This window comes from Rhincodon typus, chromosome 19, assembly GCF_021869965.1.
Source record: "Rhincodon typus isolate 14 chromosome 19, sRhiTyp1.1, whole genome shotgun sequence".
In the NCBI taxonomy this organism is placed as follows: Eukaryota; Metazoa; Chordata; class Chondrichthyes; order Orectolobiformes; family Rhincodontidae; genus Rhincodon; species Rhincodon typus.
Window position 1 is genome coordinate 37,462,473 of NC_063350.1, and position 24,477 is coordinate 37,486,949.

At 40.8% G+C, this 24,477-nt stretch overlaps 1 protein-coding gene across 1 annotated transcript in view; it reads left to right on the forward strand.

Moving 5' to 3' along the window:
- Nucleotides 1-24,477, forward strand: part of LOC109912681 (RIPOR family member 3-like) — a 120,668-nt gene that overhangs the window by 51,210 nt on the left and 44,981 nt on the right. Inside the window, exons 12-13 of the mRNA XM_048608318.1 lie at nucleotides 21,375-21,504; nucleotides 21,779-22,447. Coding sequence (XP_048464275.1) covers nucleotides 21,375-21,504; nucleotides 21,779-22,447 — 799 coding nt within the window. The remainder of the gene's footprint in view (nucleotides 1-21,374; nucleotides 21,505-21,778; nucleotides 22,448-24,477) is intronic.

Genomic DNA, 24,477 nt, shown 5'->3' on the forward strand with positions numbered 1-24,477 from the left:
GCTGCTTGGCCTGCTGTGTTCATCCAGCTCTACACCTTGTTATCTCAGATTCTCCAGCATCTGCAGTTCCTACTATCTTTGAAAGTATATGAACGTGCACTGTTGGCATCACTTTTCATTACAAATCAGCCGTCCAGCTAACTGGCCCCCCTAGACAGACTGCAGCAAGGCCTGTCTGTGGTTTGCTTTCCTTCTGGTGAGCTGTATCTCGGGTCCTTGACTAATTCCCTTTCAAGCCCATATTCCTCATCAAGACGCCTCACATGATCATTGTGTTTGATCTTTATACAGGATCTATTTTTGGTGATATTTTCAGCTTCTTCAGTATTGGTGATTTATAATTTTAAACTTTCACATTGATTTTGTTCAAGCCCAGTATTATTTTTGTTTCTTATATATTGAGATGGGAGGGGCTGAGAGTCTGAAGCCTATGTAAACTCCAGGTCCTGACTTTGTGCCTCAACTGCATTACTCGTACAATCTGATTTTTAAATGTAAATTCACTGATTGGGCAGTAAGACTGACCCGGTCACCAATAAATGGTGCCAGGGGTCTCCAGAAGGTGGAAGTACAGTGCACCAAAGGCAAAGGCAGACGGCAGCATCTTGGAAGGTCAGCTGCATAAACGCTTGGGAAAGTGCCTACATAACCAAATTAGAGTTAGTACGCACTATTAGAAGCAAGATCCCCATGGATACAATCATTTTTCTAACAACATAAAAACTGTCCCTATGCCTTACTTTGAACTCAGCACCTGTGTATTAATATGCGTCAGATTGTTTGAGTTTACTGAAATCCTTTTGAATTTTTCAGCACCAACATCCCCGGTCTGTTAACAAGATCCTAAAGGAGCTGAATGGGCTGTTAATTGGAGATGTCTGGCCTCCCTGGTTCCTACCCCAGCTTCACTGAAAATTAAAATTCATTCTTTGTTGGGATCTAGAGCACCTACCCGGATCCTGGTTTTTAAATTACATCCAATGCCAACCAACTCGGTGTTTCAAAATTCAGCCCATTAAGCTTATGCCCCCTTTGCAATTCTGTCTTCTGCTTTCTATCTCTACCTGCCTGCTACTTCCTCATAGTGCATCATTAGCCCTCCTCAATATCATTCATTGCTTTCCACCCAGCCCTCTGGTTGATGCTTGTTTATTCCTCCACATCTTCATAATAAACTCTCTCCAATTCCTACTATGCATTGACGCAAAATTTCACCAACACTAATTCCTATTTAGACTCAATAATCTAAGGGAGTTTTAGCTTTTGGCCCATTCAGTATGGGACAAACAGAGGCTGTGAAACTGTGGCTGTAACTTTTCTCTGTTGCTAATGAAAATTGATTGACAAATCTGAATAATCTCTATTGCCACCTCATGATAATTATAGTTGAAGATAAGCAATTTTAAAAACTTGCCCTGTGTTTGTCCTATATTTTATAACACTTTGAGCAGCCTACTCGAAAACAAGACTGGTTCAAACTAAATGATTGGTTACTCTCCGTTCTATAAATTCAAGTATCGTTATGAAGAGTGGCTTTGGAACATCGTGTACATTTACACCAATGTGTTAAGAATCATTGAGGTGTACAGTTTGGAAGCAAGCCCTTTGGTCTAACTCGTCCATGCCAACCATATATCCTAAATTAATCTAGTCCCATTTGCTGTCATTTGGCCCATATCCCTCTGAACCCTTCCTCATCACATACCCATCCAGATGCCTTTTAAATATTGTAATTGTACCAGCCTCACCACTTCCTCTGGCAGCTTATTCTATACACGCACCACCCTCTGTGTAAAAGAATTGCCCCTCTCACCTTAAACCCATGCCCTCTAGTTTTGGACTCCCCTCTCTAGGTCTATTCACCCTATCCAAGCTGCTCATGATTTTATAAACTATAGCAGGGAGACCAGAACTGCACGCAGTATTCCAAAAGTGGCCTAACCAATGTCCTGTACAGTTGCAACATGACCTCCCAACTCCTGGACTCAATGCACTGATCAATAAAGGCAAGCGTACCAAACACCTTCTTCACTTTCCTATCTACCTGCAACTCCACTTTTAAGGAAGTATGAACATGCACTCCAAGATCTTTTTGTTAAGCAACACTTCCCAGGACTTTAAGTTTGAGATCTGAGATTTGTTTCCACAGTTTTTTAGTTTGTTGGGTAATTGATCTCATAGGATCATAAAATCCCTACAGTGTGGAAAGAGGCCATTCAACCCCTCTAAAGAGCATCTCACCCAGACCCAGTCTCTACCCTACCCCCATAATCCCACATTTACTGTGGCTAATCCACTGCACCTGCACATCCCTGGACACTGTGGGCACTTTAGCATGGCTAATCCACCTAACCTGGACTGTGGGAGGCAACTGGAACGCCTGGAGGAAACCCACACAGACACAGGAAGAATGTGCAAACTCCACACAGTTGCCCGAGGGTGAAATTGAACCCGGGTCCCTGGTGCTGTGAGGCATCAGTGCTAACCACTTAGCTACTGTGCTGCCCTTCACCACCTTTGTGCCCCTTATGTACTCTGTTGAAGAAATGACAAGTCGGGTAAAATGTGGGGAGGAAATAGAATACAGAAGGGTAGAAAGATACACATGGCTTTTATACATCCCTTTAATGATTGAACTGAGAGGTGAATTGGCAATGTTTTGAATACTAGCCTGCCAATTATTCGTAGTTATGTTCGGGAGAAGTAGGGACTGCTGAAGGAAAAGAAAACACATTTTTACAAATCCAGTAATGTCATTAATCTGCTTATGTTGTAAACAATAGGATCTGTGAATAGTTGAAATCATGACACTTTGGCTGGCAGATGAAGCCACTGCTGTCTGGTGGGAATTGAAAATGTTGACCCTTGTGAAATTATTGTTTTAATGCCTTGAGTCAGGGTTGTTCTATGCATGTTTATTTAGGCATCTTCTAAAACTGAATCATTCTAGTGGGATTTGTTTTTTGTTTAAAGCCAATATTAACTAATTTGAAACAGAACTGTAGTCCTATTCAAGTTGTGAAAACAAAACCCTTCATTTTCATACTTCAATGGTACCTGCAATTTTGAATGTTTGTTTCCACTATGTCTTAGAAAAAAGTTTACTTTTTTGATTGAACATTTTTTGTCTTTTTTGTGCTTTTGTCTTCTGAAATCATGGAACATTACCAAGTATCTGCTTACATGCTTCTGCCTTAAAGCGGTTGCTAGGAGATGCAATGATAGCATTCCAGAGTGTTTTACCTGTGTGAAACAGCCATTGCTTTGCTCCACACCTTCCCTTCATTAGCATCATTGACGTCAGGAATTCAATGAATTGCTTTCACTGTACAGAGCCATTATTTATCATATTCCCTAAGAATATTAGCATCTGGAAAATTTGGTTCTCAACCAGCATTGAAATGAAATTTATTTTCTGAAAGAGATTTAAATCTTGTATCCTACCTTGCACTCTTGTCAATTGGAAACTTCTGGTAAATTGATTTTAAAATCATCCTTTTTTAAAATCCCTTTTTAATCTTGCTGTTTTCTACCTATCAATCCTACTACAATCTAACACAAGCCCTTAATTCTTCTCTAATGCACAACTTCCCCCTCCTATTTCTCCCTGCTTCCCTGTTTCAAGAGTCTTTTTCCTTCACATCCCTGCCTCATGATTCCTTAGCACCTCTGTGAAACATTCTGGGAATTTTTATTCTGTTAAATGGGCTATAAAACTAAATATTGCTGTTGACATTCCCCTCCACATTTGGGGAAATGTCTTGTTTTCCTGTAATAATTCACAGTTAGAGAATGGTGTGTGGGTCATTATAAACAGAAACATTGCACATAAAATAAAGTATTTAACCTTAGACTGTTATAACAGGCCTAAAAGAACATTGCTGTACATTTAGGACTATTATGTCTCTCAACAAAGTGTGAAGGGAGCAGAGAGAAGTGACTGGGAAATCCAGTAATGTAAGGCTGCATTGAATTTTATTTCCAAACCCAGCCGATAAATAACTAGATTGAGAGTCTGACTGGTGTTGGGTTGTAAAGCCTGCATAGAAGGCTGCAGCCAATGTCTGCAATGGGGTGAAGTGTTGGAGCATTTTGAGTGATGGTGGAGAGTATCACAGGCTGACCTGGAGATGAAGAAGTTTGGGGAGGGGATGATCAAATAAGAGGCGTTCTGAAGAATGGTCACTGGTTCCAAAACATTAACTCTGCTTTCTCTCCATAGATGCTGCTGGCCCTGCTGAGTTTCTCCAGCATTTTCTGTTTCTGAATAAGGGATGGACATTGATCTAGCAGCAGGTTAACTTGGAGTAGCCAAGATGAAGAATGCCTATTTCTCCTTGTCCACAAGCAATGCTGGAAATGCATTTACAATAGGAAGTTAAAGAAAATGAGGAAGACATTAAACCCTCAAGCATCCTCAAGCACTTTGATTTGCTATAGGCCTGGCCTTTTTCATCTTCCTTCAGATGTTGGGTTTCCCGACCCCGGAGAATCTAAGAATTAATTATTCAAAAATTGCTAAAACTGAAGCACACAGTCCTATTAACATGTTAGAATTAGCGGCTTACCTCTCAACAACATGTTTCTCATGACATATATTAGAGTATTAACAATTTGCCACCCTTCCCCGAGGAAAAAACATTCATGTCCATCCTGGGGAATTAGCATTACCCCCAAATCAGTCTTTGAGCAGTACCAATACCTTTTACTATCAAACAGGTCAGAAAAACATTTTGCTTTAGTTCATCCAAGTTGCACCTTAAATCCATTAGAAATCACAGTGAACTATCATCTTTTAACTTACTTCTGCTTTGCTACACTGTATAGAGTCCTGTAAAAGACCAGACCACAACTACAACTAGCAATATCCCTTATATCGCAAAATAATGTCATGTGTTGTGTAAAAGTACCCATTTTCCTATATTTGATTTGGCTTCTCAGCCTAAGGAGTTCCGGATCAATATTGCCACCTTAAGGTAATGCTTTGTTATAGCAGCAAGTGATACACAAACTTTCTAGAACTTGGTTTTTTAGCAGTATCGTGACCTTACCTCCCAAAAATGTCATTTCTGTGCATATAATGTATATATGGAATAATGCTACAAACCATTACTCGACATGTTTTTCTTTTAAGTATTCTTGTACAAAAATAGCACTGATTATCTTTTCAGTGGAATTCAGCTCTATGCTGGTTGTGAATCAATAGTCCTGTGGAAGTAATGTGCTGTGCTGACAGGTTTCAGAAATCTTTTCCATGTTGGTCAGATTTCCACTTTAAGTTTGGATGAAGAATGAACATTTTCTGTATAGCTCAATTAAAAAAATGGGAGGCTCAATTAAAGTGGCACATTTTTAAATTATCAGTATGAAGACTGACCATTCACACAACAATCTGTGAGTCACTCTTTGTAAGTTCTATCCTACTCATATGGTATTAGACAAGTGGAAATGGTAATGTAAAGTTACAGTCTGGGATTTGTATGGGCATTAATACGGATCAATCCATTTCAGTTCTTGTCTGACTAATTACATATGGTACTGGTCCTTAAAAAGTTGTTTGGAAGAATGAAAGCACATGAAAATTGGCAGGTAATGTTGCAGCTTTATAGAACCTTAGTTAGGCCGCATTTGGAATATTGTGTTCAATTCTGGTCGCCACACTACCAGAAGGATGTGGTGGCTTTGGAGAGGGTACAGAAAAGATTTACCAGGATGTTGCCTGGTATGGAGGGCATTAGCTATGAGGAGAGATTGGAGAAACTGGGTTGTTCTCTCTGGAACGACGAAGGTTGAGGGGGGACCTGATAGAGGTCTGTGAGATTATGAAGGGCATGGACAGACTAGACAGTCAGAAGCTTTTTCTCCAGGGTGAAGAGTCAGTTACCAGGGGCCATGGGTTTAAGGTGCGAGGGGCAAGGTTTAAAGGTGATGTACGAGGCAAGTTTTTTACACAGAGGGTGGTGGGTACCTGGAATTCACTGCCACGGGAGGTAGTGGAAGCAGATACTATAGTTGACTTTTAAAGGGCATCTTGACAAATATATGAATAGGCTGGGGATAGAGGGATACGGTCCCTGGAAGGTTAGGGGGTTTTAGTTGTAAAGGGCATCATGTTGATGCAGGCTTGGAGGGCCGAAGGGCCTGTTCCTGTGCTGTAATTTTCTTTGTTCTTTTCTTTGGTTGAAATTGGAGGTGACTATTAATATGGGTAGGGAATTGGTGAGGAGGCAAGAAATATGTCCACGTAGCCTGATTGTTAGGATTTATTTCCTTCTCTTTCTCCCTCACTCTGTCTCTCTCCATAACCCCTTGTATTCGGCCCTCAGCTTTTCACTGTGTGTGTTAAGGGCAGAGATGAAGGAATGGAGAACTATATGCCTGAGTTTACTGATGGCACCAAATTAGCTGACAGTGCTAAGTACTGTGCGTTGGAGTAGAAAGTTGTGAAGCAGCACTGATAGATTAAGTAAGTAGAAAAACCTGTTGCAAATAGAGTTCAATATTATTCACTTTGGTCTCAAAGGGTAGATCAGACTTTAACAAAAAGTACAGGTTGAGTCACCATAGTTCTACCAGGCCATATGATGGGTAGGAGTTGACTAGTAGTGGTTTAACCTGAAGGTCATCACACCTCAGATGAGGAAAGAGGTTACCCTTCATGGGAAGCTCAGGCTAAGTTGGAACTGAGCCCAAACTGTTGGCATCACTCTGAATTGCAAACCCACCATCCAGTCAACTAAGCTGATCAACCACCAAGATCAGAGTGGCAACAAGCAAAGAATTGAGATGGAGCAAAACAATTTAGACATCAAATCAAGAATTTATTAAAATCTAGTGGGCATGTAATGCAGCAATGTAACCCAAGGCACATTCATGGGGGATTTGGAGTGAATTAACATTCTTCATAAATCCCACTTTAACCATTTGATGTCTGAACTATTAGAAAGATTGATTCATACTGGATATCACAATTTAAGAGGGAACTGAGAAATATATCAAAGCTAAAATTCCAAGGATTTAACATGTGTTGTACTGACTTCCAAACAAAAATATTGTTTAAGAAATTAATAACACAAATCAACTGCATTGAATTCCTAGTCTGTATTCTATTTTTATCGGGCAGAAAGATTGCATTTTTTTCTGCAAATTTCTTCATTTCACGTTCTTCCGGCAGAATTGAAAATAACCTATTTGAATATCCCTTGATATACTTTAGAATATCCCTCTGGACTCCTACTGGACTGCTGAATATCTCATCTTTCGAACTAGACTTTTATATATAATTTTATCTGCGAATACCTGTTTTCACATAGCTCATTGGTGTCCTCATGTCTCTGTCTTTAGCTTGATGTTTTTATTGTGTCCTTGCATTTATGTGAAACACCTTGTAATACTTAACTACATTAAAGGTGCTATATAAATGCAAATTTTTGTTGCCATAAGCTTAACTTTTTTCTTCAATGTTTTCCTCTGTTATTTACTCTAACCTGAGATGACTGAAAGTGCTAGCATTCATAGATATTCTGAATTAATTCATTCTTATTCTCCTGCTTACAATTTACTTTATTATAACTATGTGCTGATTTATATTTGTAATTTTTATACCTCCTAGAGATTTCTTGACAGGTTTTGCTCCTGCGTCTCATTCCAACCTATAAATATGTCACTTCAGTTTATCATCATATGCAATTGTAACATGGAGATTTGCATTCATAACATGGGGTAAGCATAATCTGTAATGTGCCTTTCTCAACTGCAGAACTGGGCCATTTCTGCTTTTGTGTCATAAGTTGGCCCCATCTGATTCATGTTAAAATTTTTAGTGCACACTGCTGAACTTTAGGAAGTATCTGAAAGTATTGGAGAGTGTGCAGAAGAAATTCATGAGAATGGGTCTAGAGATGAGAAATAAGCTGCCTTCATAATTGATAGAGAAATTAGGACTGTTTTTCTTGGAGGAGAGAAGGCCAAGAGGAGATTTGATTTAGTTATTCAAAATCATGTGGGGTCTGGATACAATAGATGGAGAGGAACTGTTCTCACTTAAAGGAACAGTTACCACTTAAATACTTTGTAAATGTAACATGCAAGAAAACTCGCTCTTACAGGGAATGGTTGGGGCCTGGAATGCACCACTTGAAAATCAGGTTCATTTGAGGCATTGAAAAGGAAAAATGTACAGGGCCCTGAGAAGACGGAAGGAGAATGGCACTAAATGACATATTTATTTGGAATGTCAGTGTAAACACAAGGGGCTGAATGGCCTCTTTCTGCTCTGAAATAATTCTGTTACTCTGAGACATGTGTGATCGTGTAGTGGGTGGGAATTTGCTGCTGAATGCAGCCATCAGTTAACCATGCAACGTTGTTGATAATTACTAAGCAATCTACGAAAGAGCTTCCCAAAGAAACAAGGAGACTAAGTGTTACACCCACAACATTCTTGCCCAACTCTGATCTGTCAAAACTTTGTCCCAGTTGTTGTTGCAACCCTAATCACCGTCACCACCCCCTTCCCCCAAACATGCTCCTGCACCACATCCCTGCTTATTATTTATTTGTGTCCTGGGTACCCCCTGCTCCCTGCAAGTCACATTCAAAGACTTACTAAACTGTGCACTTCTAAGGCCAGGGACCAACTTCGTGGTTTTGCGAAGTGTCCCTGCAGATTCTTCTTTACGCCTTCAGGGAATGACAGGAGGTGTTTTTCTCAAATGGATGGAAATAAAAAATCCCTCTTGCTTGCCTGAAGTGGTCTGAACTAAATTATTAGAGAACCTGGGTCCAGTGTAGGAAAGGGATAAGTGACATGCTCTGATCCAGCTGGTTAAATACCACAGTCGCAAGTTGCCAAAGGGTCTCTCATGGCATCATCACTTATTGTGTCTGTCCAAGCGGTCACTTAGGCTACTGAGCCTGGTATGACCATCCTCAGTTCCATATTGTAACTGAAGCCACAGCTTGCAACAGTTAGGCTCCTATGAGCATATGTGTGATTGAGATGCATGCAGCTGCTATAGGTTAGGTGTCTTTGAAATGTCACTAAACATGCACCTTATTATGCAAGATAAACAGAACTGCAATGTAATGGGTAAAGCAAAGACGAGAGGTGGAATACAGGACATGAGGCTGTTCACTCCTGTAGGTATAGAAGTAATGCAGGTTGAAGGAGATGAAGGCAGCTGAGCAATCACAGAGGGCAAGGCTGGAATGGCCATGCATGAGAGTGAGAATGCATTTCCTTGGGCACAGGAGGCACAAGAGGAAATGTGATTCAGTCATAAACTATGCCGATTCTTAACATAGAGATAACAAGGTGATCAGCTGGATGAACACAGCAGACCAAGCAGCATCAGAGGAGCAGGAAGGCTGACGTTTCGGGCCTAGACCCTTCTTCAGATTTTCTGAAATGTCAGCCTTCCTGCTCCTCTGATGCTGCTTGGCCTGTTGTGTTCATCCAGCTCTAAATCTTGTTATCTCAGATTCTCCAGCATCTGCAGTTCCTACTATCTCCGATTCTTAACATGGTTCTTTATTGCTTCACTGTAGGTTCTGGCAATGCCCAGTCTACCCCACACTCACATCAGAAGACTAAAGACTCCATTCTCTGGAGATGATGATGCCACTGACTCACAGGATGTACTGTAGCCCGTTTCTTCCACAACATCTCTCAGTGCAGTTAGATCCACACAAGTCATGGAGGGTTAGCTTTTAGGTTAGGGAGCACAATCCATTGAGTCCATCGCACACACATCTCAGCAGCTGATTGAGAATATGACAGCCCAGATTCCTGACACTCATAAGACTGCTGGCGATCAGGCCCCTGATGAGCCTTACACTCATGGTGGGCTCTGGTAGTGGCAACAAGACCCTGCTGAGCATACAGTAAAGGTTAGTGGGACATAAAGCCCAGATGCTGTGCCTGGGTGTTGGAGAAGTTCTGCCATGTCTCAAGCCTGTAAATATATAGCTTCCAATATGGAGAGGCTGGTGACTGCCCTGAGAAAACAGGTCCAACATATGACCCATACAAACTCTGATCTGCATTCTCTCTCTCTGTCTAGCTATTGGCCCTGTTTAGCAGTGGCTAAGGCAAGAGGGGCAAGGCATCTTCAGGTGGCCTTTCCCCTCAGGAAGACAGGGAGCTGCCATCAAACAGAGATGGAGGCGAATAATAAGGTTTCTTCTCAGGGCACCCCCAAGTGTGGTCTCTTCTTAACCCCTCTGCCATTGACCCCATTGTCTCAAGGTGCCAAGGAAGATTGCCCAGACCCCGTAGGCCAGAAACCTCAGATATGTAGAGTAATTTCACCACAATCATCAATGGCAATGTGACAGGGTACTGAGCAGACAGCATCCACCTCAACTGCTGATATGGGGATTGCAATAAGCTGTAGTGGGCATAAGTAAGTGAAAGCCTAGGACTTTATGAAAGAACAATGGATGTGTTATGTCACTATGTCACAAGTAAACGTTGCTCCTTATATTGCTTTCACTCTATTTATGTAACATTAGCATCAATGTTTGGACTAGTTTCTTCAGAGATCTAAATTCAAACCACATGGTTGGCACACATCGTTTTCTCCACAAGGCAGGAATGTCCTCAACTTCCCTGTGACCATCAATGTTGTGTGTTTGCTTTTAGTCTTTTATTACGTGTTCTTGTTTGAGTCCAGTTTTGCACTTGCTATTCTTTGCGTGGTTGAACATACAAGCTCAATTGGCCCTCTTTTATATGCAATGTCAAGGTGGTTGTCCAAGATTACCTCCAACAGAGATAGTTGAACTATTGTAGGGCTAATCAAGGACCTGTAATTATGGTGCATGATTTGAATTTTCCCAGTCTCATTAAGCTGATAGACATATGTCCAACTGAAAAACAGATATCCTGAGGAATAATATTCACTAATGGGTGTGTGAGACAAAAGTCTGCTCCTTTTCTAGCTGGCAGAGGAGAGTGGCAGTGTCAGTACCGAGACTGGCATGCGTTGGTAGTCATGCTGAACATTCAGTGGAGTTTTGCCAATGGTCAATGTCCAAGTTGTTACCTCACTCTTTGTATTGGGTATACATGACATTTTTTTCTTGCATCCATTGCATATCTCTCCATGACCCTTGCATCCAGAAAAAGGTCTTCCTCTGGTTTGTCCAATTCGTTCTTATTTTATTGCTCCTGAAATGATGCTGATGTACACTTAAATAAAGTGAAAACAATATAATGTGCAACATCTACAGGAGAGGTAATGAACATTTTTAACAAACCCTTTGTGCTTTCATAAAGCTCTAGATTTTCTCGTTTTGCTACAAAGGTACGCTAGTGGCACGGTGACTCAGTGGTGTGCACTGCTGCCTCACAGCTCCAGGGACCCTGGTTCGATTCCAGCCTTGGTGACTGTCTGTGTGGAGTTTGCACATTCTCCCTGTGTCTGCGTGGGTCAGGTGGATTGGCCACACTAAATTGCCCATAGCGTCCAGGGAGTTGTAGGTTAGGTGGATTAGCCATGGGTTACTTGGGGAGGGTGAGTATAGGTGGGATGCTCTTCAATACATGGCCTAGTTGTGCAGTGAACAGCAGACTACTACTGTTCATGATACACTCTGTACATATTGCAGAGCTCCTTCAGACTGGTTGAGGCAGTAAAATAATATTTTCTGCACACCATTCATTTGTTTAATGATAGTTCTGATGGGTGCATGAGGTGCATTGGGCTACCTTTTCAATCTGCAGTGAAGATGCCTCATCATCTCGGTCTCTGTCTCATCATGTCTCATCAAACAGGCACAGAAGGTGAAGCCTATGTCACACAGGATCCAGTCATCAGTCTGAGCTAAAGCCTCTAAAGATCTGGGCGCTGCAAATTGAGCATTATATGTAAGCCTGTGAAACGAGCACAGACACGCATGATTCTTTGCCTTTGGTCGCAGACCAGTTACACATTCAAAGAATGAAGGCTGTATTGCCTGACACCTCCAAAAGTTTCATATTGCAAATGTGGAAAGTTCTGCTCATGCACACTTCATGAAACATTCTGTCAGCAAAAAACATGGCACCATGCAAATAAGCACAATAAATATGAGTGAACAGGACAGAATGATACCACTGGCAGGAGTACTACAGATGCACCTTTCAGACATTTGTACTGAGAGCAGTTTTGGGGTGTCAACACATATTCTCAAGAATGAAAGCCATTGGCTACTGCTAGGGAACTGTAATAACTCCATGATCACATCGAAGACCTCTCGCACTCCAGGGAAATGTCTGATGGCCCTGAAGTCTAGCTGCCTGGCTGTCTTCGTCTGTGAGTGAATGATGATAATTCACATGACAGAAGTGGCATTGAACATCTTTAGTGTGCCTGTGTGTGGCAATCTGTGAAACGCTTTGCACGTTGCCGGAAATCGAGTGGCTGCAGGATCCCTCATATCTCTGTGACCACTTCCCTGAATAGGCTGAACTATCTCAGACATTTACATGTGGTTGGTTCTAGTCCTGGAGATACAGTGACACACTAGTGTCATTCTATTATTATGCTTCCACACGTGAAAGGTTCCAATTACGCATATAAAAGGTTCTGTGCGTGCACACGTTGTGAAATACCCGGTCAGCTAAAAACATGGCAGCACCCAAATAAGCACAATAAATATGAGTAAGTGGGACAGAGTGACGTCACGGATAGTACTAGCAGAGGTACTGTGCGTATCTATTTCACACATTTGTACTGAGTGTTTTTGTGGTATCAGTTGACATTCTCAAGAATGAAAGCCCTTCCAATTGACAAGTGCCATTGGCTGTTCCCAGGGAGCTCTAATGATGACTTCTCACACACTTGAGAAATGATGGATGCACATCTGCGGACCAGTTGCTCACTCTGGTTCTGCCTGCTGCTGGCCTTGCTATTGATGACTGATAACAGCTTTCCTTTTTACCAATCTCTCTTCCCACCTAAGGTTGCAAAAATACTGGATGTATTAGATCCATAGTGAATCCATCAAGTCAACTGTGTGAACATTGCGGGCATTAATATTATTACAACCAGTCCCAACATGAGGTTCCCCAAATTGTTGTGGTTCCAGGTGGGATATCTCAAACTAGTAAACATCTGAATAAGGAGGAGTGAACCAGCTCCATCTGGTTATTAACACATTCCTTCAGTTGATCATGGCAAAGCTCATTTTAGAAGGATTCCTTCCCTTGTGAAAACATTTTCTCCCAGATCTCATTGTGAAGAGTAGATGGCTGAACATTCTGACCATTGCTGTGGAGGTTATTGGTAGCATTGATGCTGGTAGTTGAACAGTTTCTTTGAGATGCTTGGCTGTGTAGATTGATTGAAACTCTTTTGGTCCTAGACACTTTCAGCTAGCAGCACTCAGAGTAAGAGAGTTCTTTTTTCTCTCTTTGCTTTACCTGTAGTGCAGGGCTGCTCTCAGAGCTGTGAGCCTCACTGCAAACTAGGCCACACACGAGGTCATCAGGCCACTAACACAGACTGCCTGGAGCTTAATCTCACTTTTAACCCTTCTCCCTATTCCTGAAAGGGGAAAATTACAGTTATATCTCTTGCCCAGGCTGCTCTGTTTTCTTTACCATCATATTTATAGTCTGAGATACATACAGAGAATTATAGTTCAGTTTGTAAAGCATTTGGTCCCTTTGAAGCTTCTTTGACACCTCATAGGTGTGACATTCCAGAGTCTCTTTCTCCAAGCAGTTAATGAATTCACAAATGCAATAAATCTTTGTCTGTACATCCTTTTTCTTTTAGAAAAATGTCATATTGTTATTAAAGTTCAACAGGTTCTGAGCTGATCCAGGGTTATGATCTATGGGCATGACAATATAGGCATCTCATGTTCATAACTCTCAAACATACTGCTGCTGAGCAACAAGGTATTCTACTCTTTCCATGGGCCATAACTAAAACTGTTCCTTTTTAGATTTGGACACCTTACAATACCACAATTAGTTTGAAGTAATGGTCAGTTACAGACAGGTATTACAGTCCACTTGAAACCCATTCATAACCCGCCTTTCTTCCATCACCTTTAAATTTGAGCCTCTTAACCATGACCCTTCAACCACTCTGTCATCCAAGACACCACGTCCTTCCTGTGGTGCATTTTTCCCCCACCACCCCAAACCATCCTTGACTACCTCATGCAACCCTCAATGGGTCAGCCTCCCATCTCACTTAATTATGTCTTGCTTCCTTCATGGCCAAATACCCACACTGACTACCACTTGTCTCAACTTGTAGCCTGACTTAATACCTCTATCCCAATTTGTCTTTGCCTCTTGATCTAAACTGACAGCTGTCTGCTTCCCTGTGCCATAAATTTCCACAATAACAACTGTACAACACAACTGAAATTACAAACTGGACTTGTGCATACCACCTTTAAACAATCATGAAACCAGTGCTAAAAGTTTATAACTTAAACAAAAGTTAACAATTTGTTATTTATAATGTAACTTTGAGAGAACACAGATAAACAAGGCAATCTAATTAATATTTATGATCTAAGCCCAATCTTCTTTGATCATAAACCCCATTCACTGACTGACAGACAGACACACACACACACACAGACACACACAGTTAAGAGATAAATTAGAAATAAAATAAAATCACCATAATTTGCCAGTTTGATAATTATTTCAATGATGAAGACCAGGCCATCATGAAATCCTTGGTCAATGGGTTGTATTACAATCTCATAGGACAGTATATTGTGTTTGAATTCCAAAGATGCAGACTTCAAGAATTATCCATTGACTTCTTACTTAATGGGATTCTCTTCACAGAACATTCAACAAGTTGATAACTGGAGTGAAACCAAAGGGGTTGTAAAACAGAAGCAGCTCTGTCCAGAAGCTTTTAAAACACAAAACTGCCTGCTGCTCAAAACTCAGTCAGAATCAGGTCAATGTTTTGAGTCCAGCAACCCTTTGTCAGAATGAGTTCTAAAGAATGGTTACTAGATCCAAAAAATTGACTCTGCTTTAACGTTTTAGAGTAGATTTGTAGCTCGGGTTGTAGGTGTTGTGGCTGGTTGGCTCGCTGAGCTGGTTCGTTGTTTCGCAGATGTTTCATTACCCTGCTGGATAACATCATCAGTGCAGCCTCTGATGAAGCGCCACTGTGTTTTCCCGCCTATTATTTAAACTCTGGAGTCCATTGAGCTGGATTACCTCATTTCCGGTTTTCCTTTGCAGTGGAGTGTATATGAGGTCGAGCTCTATGTGTTTGTTGAAGCCTTTCTTAGTAGAGTACCAGGCTTCTAGGAATTCCCGTGCTTGTCTCTGCTTTGCATGTCCCAGGATCTTGGCGTTGTCCCAGTTGAATTGATGGTTCTCCTTATCCATGTGGATAGGGATGAGTGAATATTGGTCATGTCTTTTTGTAGCCAATTGATGTTCGTGTACCCTTGTTGTTAATTTCCTTCCTGTTTGTCTGATGTAGTGTTTGTCACAGTCTCTGCAGGGGAATCTTGTATATGACATTGGTCCTGTCCATAGTGAGTAGTGCATCTTTGGTTCGGGTTAGCAGTTGGCGTAGGGTTGATGTGGGTTTGTGTGCCACTCTGATGCCCAGTGGTCGTAGGAGCCTTGTGGTCAGTTCAGATGTGTTTTTGATGTCAGGTAGCGTGATGAATGTGTCGGGGCATGTAGTATCTTCCTGGTGTTGTTCGTTTAAAGGCATCTTCTGACCCAGTTTTTCGGGTATCCACTGTCTCTCAATACCTGGAAGAGGTACTCTTCTTCTTTTTGGCGTAGTTCTGAGCTGCTGCAGTGTGTTGCTGCCCATTTAAATGATGTTCTCATGCAGCTCCATTTGTGTGTGTTAGGGTGGTTGCTGTTAAAATTCAGTACTTAGTCAGTGTGTGTGGCTTTCCTGTGTATCTTTGTTAGGAATGCTCCATTTATCCTGCGCTCTACCATGACGTCCAGGAATGGGAGCTGTTTGTTCTTCTCCTCTTCTCTGGTGAATCTGATTCCGGTGAGGGTGTTGTTTATTAGTTCGTGTGTCTCCTCCAGTTTGGTCTGTTTAATATTAATGAAGGCGTCGTCCATGTAGCGTATCCATAGTTTTGGTTGGATTAGCGGAAGGGCCGTACTTTCCAGTCTCTGCATCACCGCTTCGGCTATTAGTCCGGAGATAGGTGCTCCCATGGGTGTCCCGTTGATCTGTTCATATATTTGGCCGTTAAAGGTGAAGTGAGTGGTGAGGCTTAGGTCCAGTAGCTTCAGCATGTTGTCTGTGGAGACTCTGCTTTCTCTCCACAGATTCTGCCAGACCTGGTCAGGTTCTCCAACGATTTCTATATTTGTTTCAGAATCAGTTTACCCTTTGTTTTCTCTATTTTTCTTCAACATTCTCTGTGGTTGGTTGGTCAGCAACATACCTCCCTTGATTGACAATTCAACATTCAATCAGCTGTCCCTGAAAATAGTAATATCTCAGTGCTGAATCGTCTACCGTTTCCTTAGAGCAGTAATTAACCTTATCTTTCTCTTTCTAGGACAGTTATCTACAGTAAATATCTGTCTTTCTGCTCTCCTTTTTCTTAAAAAAAAGCTGCTGTTCAAAGTTCAAAGGTCAGTTCTCAACTTCAACTCAGTTCCAAATCAAAAATGAAAAAGTAAAAGAAAAATTGTGATGTATTGAAAGTAGGAAGCCAGCAATGCAATACAGCTGACTTAATCTTTATATCAACTCATTATTGGGAAACTGAAAATATCTATTGCAGCCAAATTAACACATCCCATCCGCCAAATTTCCTGCTCTTACAGACTTTGTGAAATACTGTGATGGTTATGAGATCACAGTTTTATACTCAATGGAAATTATGCACACATGTAGACAAGAACATGCATAAATGTGACAGAACCATATGAATGTTAAGGCACAGAAACAGTCTAATCATCTCATTATATCGGAGCCTGCTGAATGAAGTAATTGCCTTTTCTAATTCCACTTTGCAGCATTTGGCGATAGCTTTGCAGGTTACAGTGTTTTGGGTGCAGATCCAGTTCCTTTTAAATGATCTACCTTAGCCACTAAACTGGACAGTGATTTACAGACATCCACCACCTTGTGAGTGGAAAAACTTTTTCTCATGTACTCTAATTCTTTTACCAATCACATTAAATCCATGCTCCTCTGGTAATTGACTTCTCTGCTGAGGGAACCAGGCCTTTCCTGTTCACTCTATCCAAACCAATCATTATTTAATACACTTAATTTAAGTCACCTTTAAACTCCTCTCAGAAAAGCAGCCCTAGCTTATTCAATCTTCACTCATTGATGCAATTTTCAAGATCAATTAACATTCTTATAAATCATCTCTGAAATCTCTCTCTAAAGCAATTATGTCCTCCCTGTAATGTGGTGAACACAACTTACACAAAACTCCAGCTGTGGCCTAAACACTGTCTTATACAGGTCCAGTATTGCATTCCTGCTTTTGTATTGAATATCTCATCCTGCTGAAGGAAAACATCCCATATGCAGTTTTTACCACCTTATTTACATGCCCTGCCACTCTCAGGGGCCTATGGACATATATTCCAAGGATGCACACTTCCTTTACTTCTTTTAATATCCTCCCGTTTATTGGGCATTCTCTTTCTTTGTTTATCAATCCCAAATGTGTTTATCGTGGTTCTCTGCATTGAATCCCATTTGCACTTTTCTGCCCTCAACTATACCATTGATATTATCCTGCAGTCGACAGCCATCCTCTTCACTAGCACTTCTGCCAAATTCTCCCACACTTTGTTCTAAATCATGAATACATTCCACAAATGGCAAGGGACTCAACTGTAAGCCCACTGAGCAGCACTGGAAAATGCTTTCTATTCAGAAAAGTATCCATCAACCATTACCCTTTGTTTCCTGTCACCGAGCCAATTCTGGATCCCACTTCCCACATTCCCCTGTATCCCATGGGCTTTACTCTTTTTCTGACCAGTCAACCGTTGTTGGGTCTTGTCAAATATCTTATTAAAATTCATGTGGACAAGATCCCCTCACTATCCTCACCAATCGTCCTAGTTACTTCACAATAAACTAAATTAGTAAGACTTGTCCTTTCTATAACAAAGTGATTATGTTTATCAGTAATACTTGGTGGAACTGATCATGATATTTAGCTGTTAACTTGTCCTGTCCTTTGCTACCACACACACAATCTCCCACTGTATGTGTGACAAATGGCTTGAACAGTATATATCTGACAGCTTCCACATGAATGGATGAGAAAAACTTGTGTCTGAAAGCTGAGGACAAAGCATCAGTCTCCAGTGGGTGTGGAGCCGTCTCCTAATATTGATTTTCCAGTCATAGGTGCCCTCATAATGCAGCAGAAATGCAGGAGAACCACAGTGGATCAGGTTCCCATACAGCAGTAGACAAAGGATGCTGGTTAATCCTTGGGTTTCTGCTTCAGACAACTGGACACCAAAGCTATGTGATGGATGTTGAGGATTCATGAGAGCTGCAGCATTGTGGTGACTAAGAACAAACAGAACTGCACCTTCAGCATCCTACTCTGCTTCAGTGTTAACCAAAGCAACACAAGCAGGACTTCTTTGTGAACATTGCCCAATAGAACTGCGTTGTATGCAGTCACCTTTCACTGACAATGTTTGATGTTGCTGAGGCCAGCATCCTCTGTCTAATCCCAACTGTAAGAGCAGCTCACCACTTTGATCTTTTTACGTTTTTCCTGTTTTATAGAAGTTAAGCTTACAAACTGATGGGAGCCTTCATAATATCTGATGCTCTCTCATTCAATTATGATAAAGTTTCATGTTAGTGGTGGCACTATAGAAAGGGTAGCTATTGCTCAGGGAGATTTAGAACATCGTGTGGCACGAAGGATGGCTAGCCTCTGTACCTTAATTTCTTGAATTGCAGCTAAAATTACAGATGCTCATATGGCTAACGATGATGAGAAATGAACACATATTTACTAATGCGATTATGTATTTATAATGCCTCTTAAGTGCCATCAGAAGGTTTTCTTTTCCTTGCCTCCCACATGCAGTCCTACTGTCCTAAACTGGGGTGGAGAGGACCTGTCTTATTTGGCCTTGCAGTTAACGAGGCTGGCAACAAACAATACAGACAGTCCCCTGGTTGCGAATAGGTTTCATTCTGGAGTCCATTCTCAAGTCAAATTGTACACAAGTCAGAACACAATCTAGAACAATGAAAAACAGCTGTTTGTAGGTACAGAAAATGTTTGTTTGCTGGATCTTTAAAATTACAACCATAAATGGGATTGTGCTCATATTTACAAGCGTTCATAAGTTGGACGTTTGTAAATTGGAAACCTCCTGAAATCTATGCTAAGAGGCATCTCACTGCTGTCTCATAAGAAGCTCATCTCAATGCCAAGAACTTTGTTTGGAAATGCAATGAGTTGCTCCCGATGCTGAGAAAGGCCACACTCAATAATTCACACGTGATTTTCCATAGCTCACATTGTTCAAACTCCTATAGACTTGTGTTTTTGTCAGATTATTCAGTAATTAATCTGACGCAGCAAAATCATTTCGGGTAACACAGTGTGGAGCTGGAGGAACACAGCAGGCCAGGCAGCATCACAAGAGCAGGAAAGCTGATGTTTCGGGTCAGGACCCTTCTTCAGAAATGGGGGAGGGGAAGGGGGCTGAAATAAATAGGGGGAGGGGTTGGGCTGGGTAAGGTAGGTAGGATGGTGATAGCAGTTTGGTAGTGGTGGGGTTGGTCAGTGAGGTGGGAGGAGCGGATAGGTGGGAGAGAAGACGGACAGGTCAAGGAGGCGGGGATGAGAGGGAGAGTTGGTCTTGGGATGAGGACGGGGGTGGGGAGATTTTGAAGCTAGTAAAGTCCACATTGAGGCCATTGGGTTGTAGGCTTCCAAGATGTGGTGCTGCTCCTCCAGTTTCCAGGTGGCGTCATCCTCCAGTTCCACACTGCGTTATCTCAGCCTCCAGCATCGGCAGTTCTTACTATCTCTGAGTGAAAATCATTTGGGGAGTTGTTTTACAAAAAAAACTCTTTACTGTTGTGTCACATTTTTCACATGTGGCTGATTTATTAAATTCTATGTCATGTATTTGTATTTATAAAATCATTTGATAAGATACCACATGATGTTGGGGATGTATTAGCATGGATGATAACTCAGCCAATTAAGAGCACTTGCCAACCAATCAGCACCCTGTTTTTCAGGTGGTGCAAGTTGTTATTTCCTTTGAAATTTGGAATTCATTCATCAGTCTGAATGAGTGCATGATGAAAATCATTGACAGCTTAATTCTTCTCACCATTACTCAAGTTCTGTACTATTAAGTCTAACTGTGTCTATGAGAAGTGAAAAAAAAGCTGTTCTAGCATATTCAATAGTTGTTTGTTGACCCCAAGTACTTTTGTTATATTTGAAGTTTTTGAGAAGACTTATAGCTTGGGTTTTTGATTTGTTCACCGAGCTGGTAGCTGGTATAACTTTTGTTAATACTTGGCTACTTTCCACGGCCTGTCATTCTCACCGTTGGTGATGTAAATTTACAGTTTCATTCACAGCTCAAATATGTTATTAAAAGATTAACTGTCTTTTGATGTGAGGTTATGAATAGAAATTCTTGATTTTTTGAGAGGTTAAATATTTCAGGGAATTTAAATGTATTGAATGACTTTCATGAATGGAAATATTATTTTATATAGTGAATTCTGTAACAGGTATTTTGAATGTTTCAAACAAGCTTGGATTTTGATATCTGCCTACGATGGATATTTGGAATTGGCATGGACAATGTATGGGGCAAAGGGTGATGGATCAGGGCCTTACCTATTATGAGTTGTCACTAATTTTGCATAGGGATTATGAGGGGACATGGGAGTGAGGGCCAGATCATGGGTTTATATGTATTGACCTGGGAAGTGGCTGGAATTTAGATTTATTGTCACATGTACTCAAGTACAGAAGCACAGGAATACAATGAAAAGTGTATAATGTCACCACACATGATACCATCTTAAGTAAGGGGTATGAGAAGTAAGTACAAGAAGGATTAATGTTTAAGAAAACAACCAGGATGAACTTGCAAAGAACTGAGATGAATGTTTCAAACAGCCTGCCTCAGCACTTGGCAGCACCCGAGGCCACTTCCTGACTGTATCCAGGTGTATGTGGTTTAACTTTATCCTGCTTCCACTCCTTCAGTACGCCCCCAAATGTAATCACTCCCCCAGAGTGAAAATAAGACACATGTGACAAAATGAAACATTATTCTTTCAGCAATATCATTCAGAAATCTAGAACGAATTTTTGTATTTCAATGCCCGTTTTTAATTTCTCTCCTACGCTTTGCTTTATCACAGTCCATTTGATAATGATGAAGTCTCAGTGACATCTGGATCAATCTCAAAATTCTCTTTGCCAAGTCGCAAAGGCTCTGTGTATAACTGGACACCTCCCAGCACACCGAGCTTCAGGGACAAGTACCTCTCTGTGAGTATTTCAACATGAATGTGTCATTGCAATGAACAATGCACTTCTATAACCTTTAGCAGTCCAAGATAAAAAAAAACTAATCATAAGGGGAAATTGCTGCCAGGTGTTGACACTTAAGTGTAGACAGTATGATATAGTCTTGTATTGACATGTCTTGTATGAAATAGCATGAATTGCAAATGTGAATACCTCAATAACATAACTTGGTGATTTCTTAACACAATCTTTGTGAATGAATATATTAATCCTCTATTTTCTATTCTGTCGCAAGCAGCACATTGGACAAGAGGAGACACTACCTTTATTATGCAATGAAACAAAAGGACATTTTATCTTTAATCACTTAGGAAATGGATACCACAATACAAATTTGTCATCTGTACCAGAGAATGAGAAATTTTACAACTATGCAAATACAGACAAACAAGGAAACAGTCATTGCACTGATAATACATTAGCAATTCAAGACCCATCTGTGGAATTATCCTATAGCCTGCAAGGAGGAGTCCCTACAGAAAAGGCTGTACCATCACCTTATGCAGAATCAAGATATCCAAAGCAAAGAGAATTTCAAAAAGATTCAATACCAAACAAACAATTTCAAAGTTGTTCAGCAACGGCAACATCTGCTTTGCACATCAAACCGTATCACAGATTTCAGCTATGTACTGGGAAATATGCTGAATGGAACTCAACTGGCCACATCAGGAATGCAGATCTTACCAAACCATTAGGTCCACAGAGAACTTTGACAGTATTCAGTACACAGCAGGACAGCACTTCAATGTCTTCTGGAAAGAACATAAGCATGGAATTTATTTCAGTAAATATAGGGACCATACTGCAAGAAATATTAATTATTCTAAGGACTGATCAAAGAAATTACAGGGAACTTCAAAGACTAGAGCAGCAGATTCTGCATTTCAGAGATTTTCTGAAGGTATGGTGCTAGTGTTTCTCCAACAATTATCTTTATTTATAAATGAATATTGAAATGAATATTTTAGTATTTTCAGGAAAGTACAGGTTGGAAAGTACTTCATTATCTAATAAAATCATCCTATTTTATAGTCAAACCTTAAATAGCTTGTAAAGCTTTCATCATTTTGGATTCAGAATTTCCAAGTTGGATGTCAATGTGTTCTTGAAATATTAATGTATTACTAGATTACATTCACATCCAGAAACTTGAGGTCGGGGCAGAACCAGATTCAGAAATATATCAACTTGCAGTGTTGGAAAGAAGGGATGGGCTTGAGGGGGCACAGATAGAGTGCATTTGGTTGAAATTGAGAAACAGGAAGGGTATGGGCATGTTATTCTTTTGACCTCCAAAAAAGTGAGAGAAAAAAAAAAGGAATATATCTGCAAGGAAATTATAGAGATGCGCCAGAACTAGAGAGTCTTATTTCTAAACCATCTTAACTACCAAAATATCATTTGGAATAATGTTAGAGTGTAAGAGGGATAAGGAATTTCTGATATGTGTTTAGAACTTCCTTCATCCAGTATGTTTTTGGTCCAACTAGAAAAGAGGCATTGCTGGATTTGGAGCGGGGCCAACTGAACCAAGAGAGTTATGGGTAGCACTGGGATAAGAGTGACTAAGTTAATGGAGAAGAGTGAGGAACAATCTAAGATAGAACTTCTAATTTGGAAGAGGTTTAATCTCCATGAGAAGGAATTAGGTCAGTGTAAAATGAAACTGGAAAAAAACAGTGATCTTTAAGAAAGAAATACTTCAGATCCAGACTAGGTACATTCCAACAAGGGTAAAAAGGAAGACAAAAAGCGGTTCTGTGAACAACGAGGGAGATAAAGACTAAGGAGAAACAAAAAAGGAGGATGCATGTGCATGATGAACGTCAGATTAATTGTCAGAAATCCGAAGTCAGCTCAAAAACACAAGGTTAAGGGGTGGGGGTGGGTGCGGGGTGTGTGAAGATGAAAGTAAGACTGTCAAAGATAGATTATGAGAATATGATGGCAGTTAATATAAAAGGAAACCTGAAAGTCTTCTGTCCGTCTATCCTATTAGAGGCAAAGGAGGTGACATTTACTTCAAGGTGCAACTCAATGAGTTTTTGCATCACTATTTACTAAAGAAGCGGATGCTAACAAAATATCGGTGGAAGCAGAGAAATTGAAGGCCATGGATAGTGTGAAAATTGAAAGGGATAGAAAAGCTGCCTATGGTTAGGGTAGTTTTACCAGTTGGTCCAGATACCTTGCATCCCAGGTTGTGTGTGGTAATGGTCATGAATTTGGAAAGTGCTGTCTAAGGATCTTTGGTGAATTCCTGCAGTGCATCTTGGAGATGGTACACACTGTTGTTACTAAGCGTTGGTAGAGGAGGGAATGGATGTTTTTGGATGTGGTGTCAATCAAGCAGGCAGCTTTGTTTTGGATGGTGTCAAATTTTTGAGTATTGTTGGAACTGCACCCACCCAAGCATGTTGGGAATATTCCATCACACTCGCGAGTTGTGCCTTGTGGAACATGGACTTGGGGGAATCCAGTGAGTTACTTGCTGCAGTAATCCTACTCTCTCACTTACTGTCATAACTATTGTATTCATATGGTTAATACACTTTAGTTTCTGGTCAATGGTAACACAGTGTTGATAATGGGGTATTCTGAGATAGTAAAACCATTGAATGTCTGGGGGTGATGGTTACATTGTCTCTAATTGAAAGTGGTCAATGCCTGGCATTTGTGTGCGGTGAACGTTTTTGATCATTTTTCCACTCAAGTCTGGATATTGTTTGGGTCTGCCTGCATTTGGACATAGACTGTTTCAGTATCTGAGGAATGCAAATGTTTTTGAACATTGAGCATTCATCAGCAAACATCTCTAATTCTGACCCTATGATGGGGGCTCGGGGAAGGGGAAGGTCATTGATGAAGCAGTTGAGGATTATTAGGCCTTGGACACTACTCCGAACAATTCCTGTAAAGATGTCCTTGAGC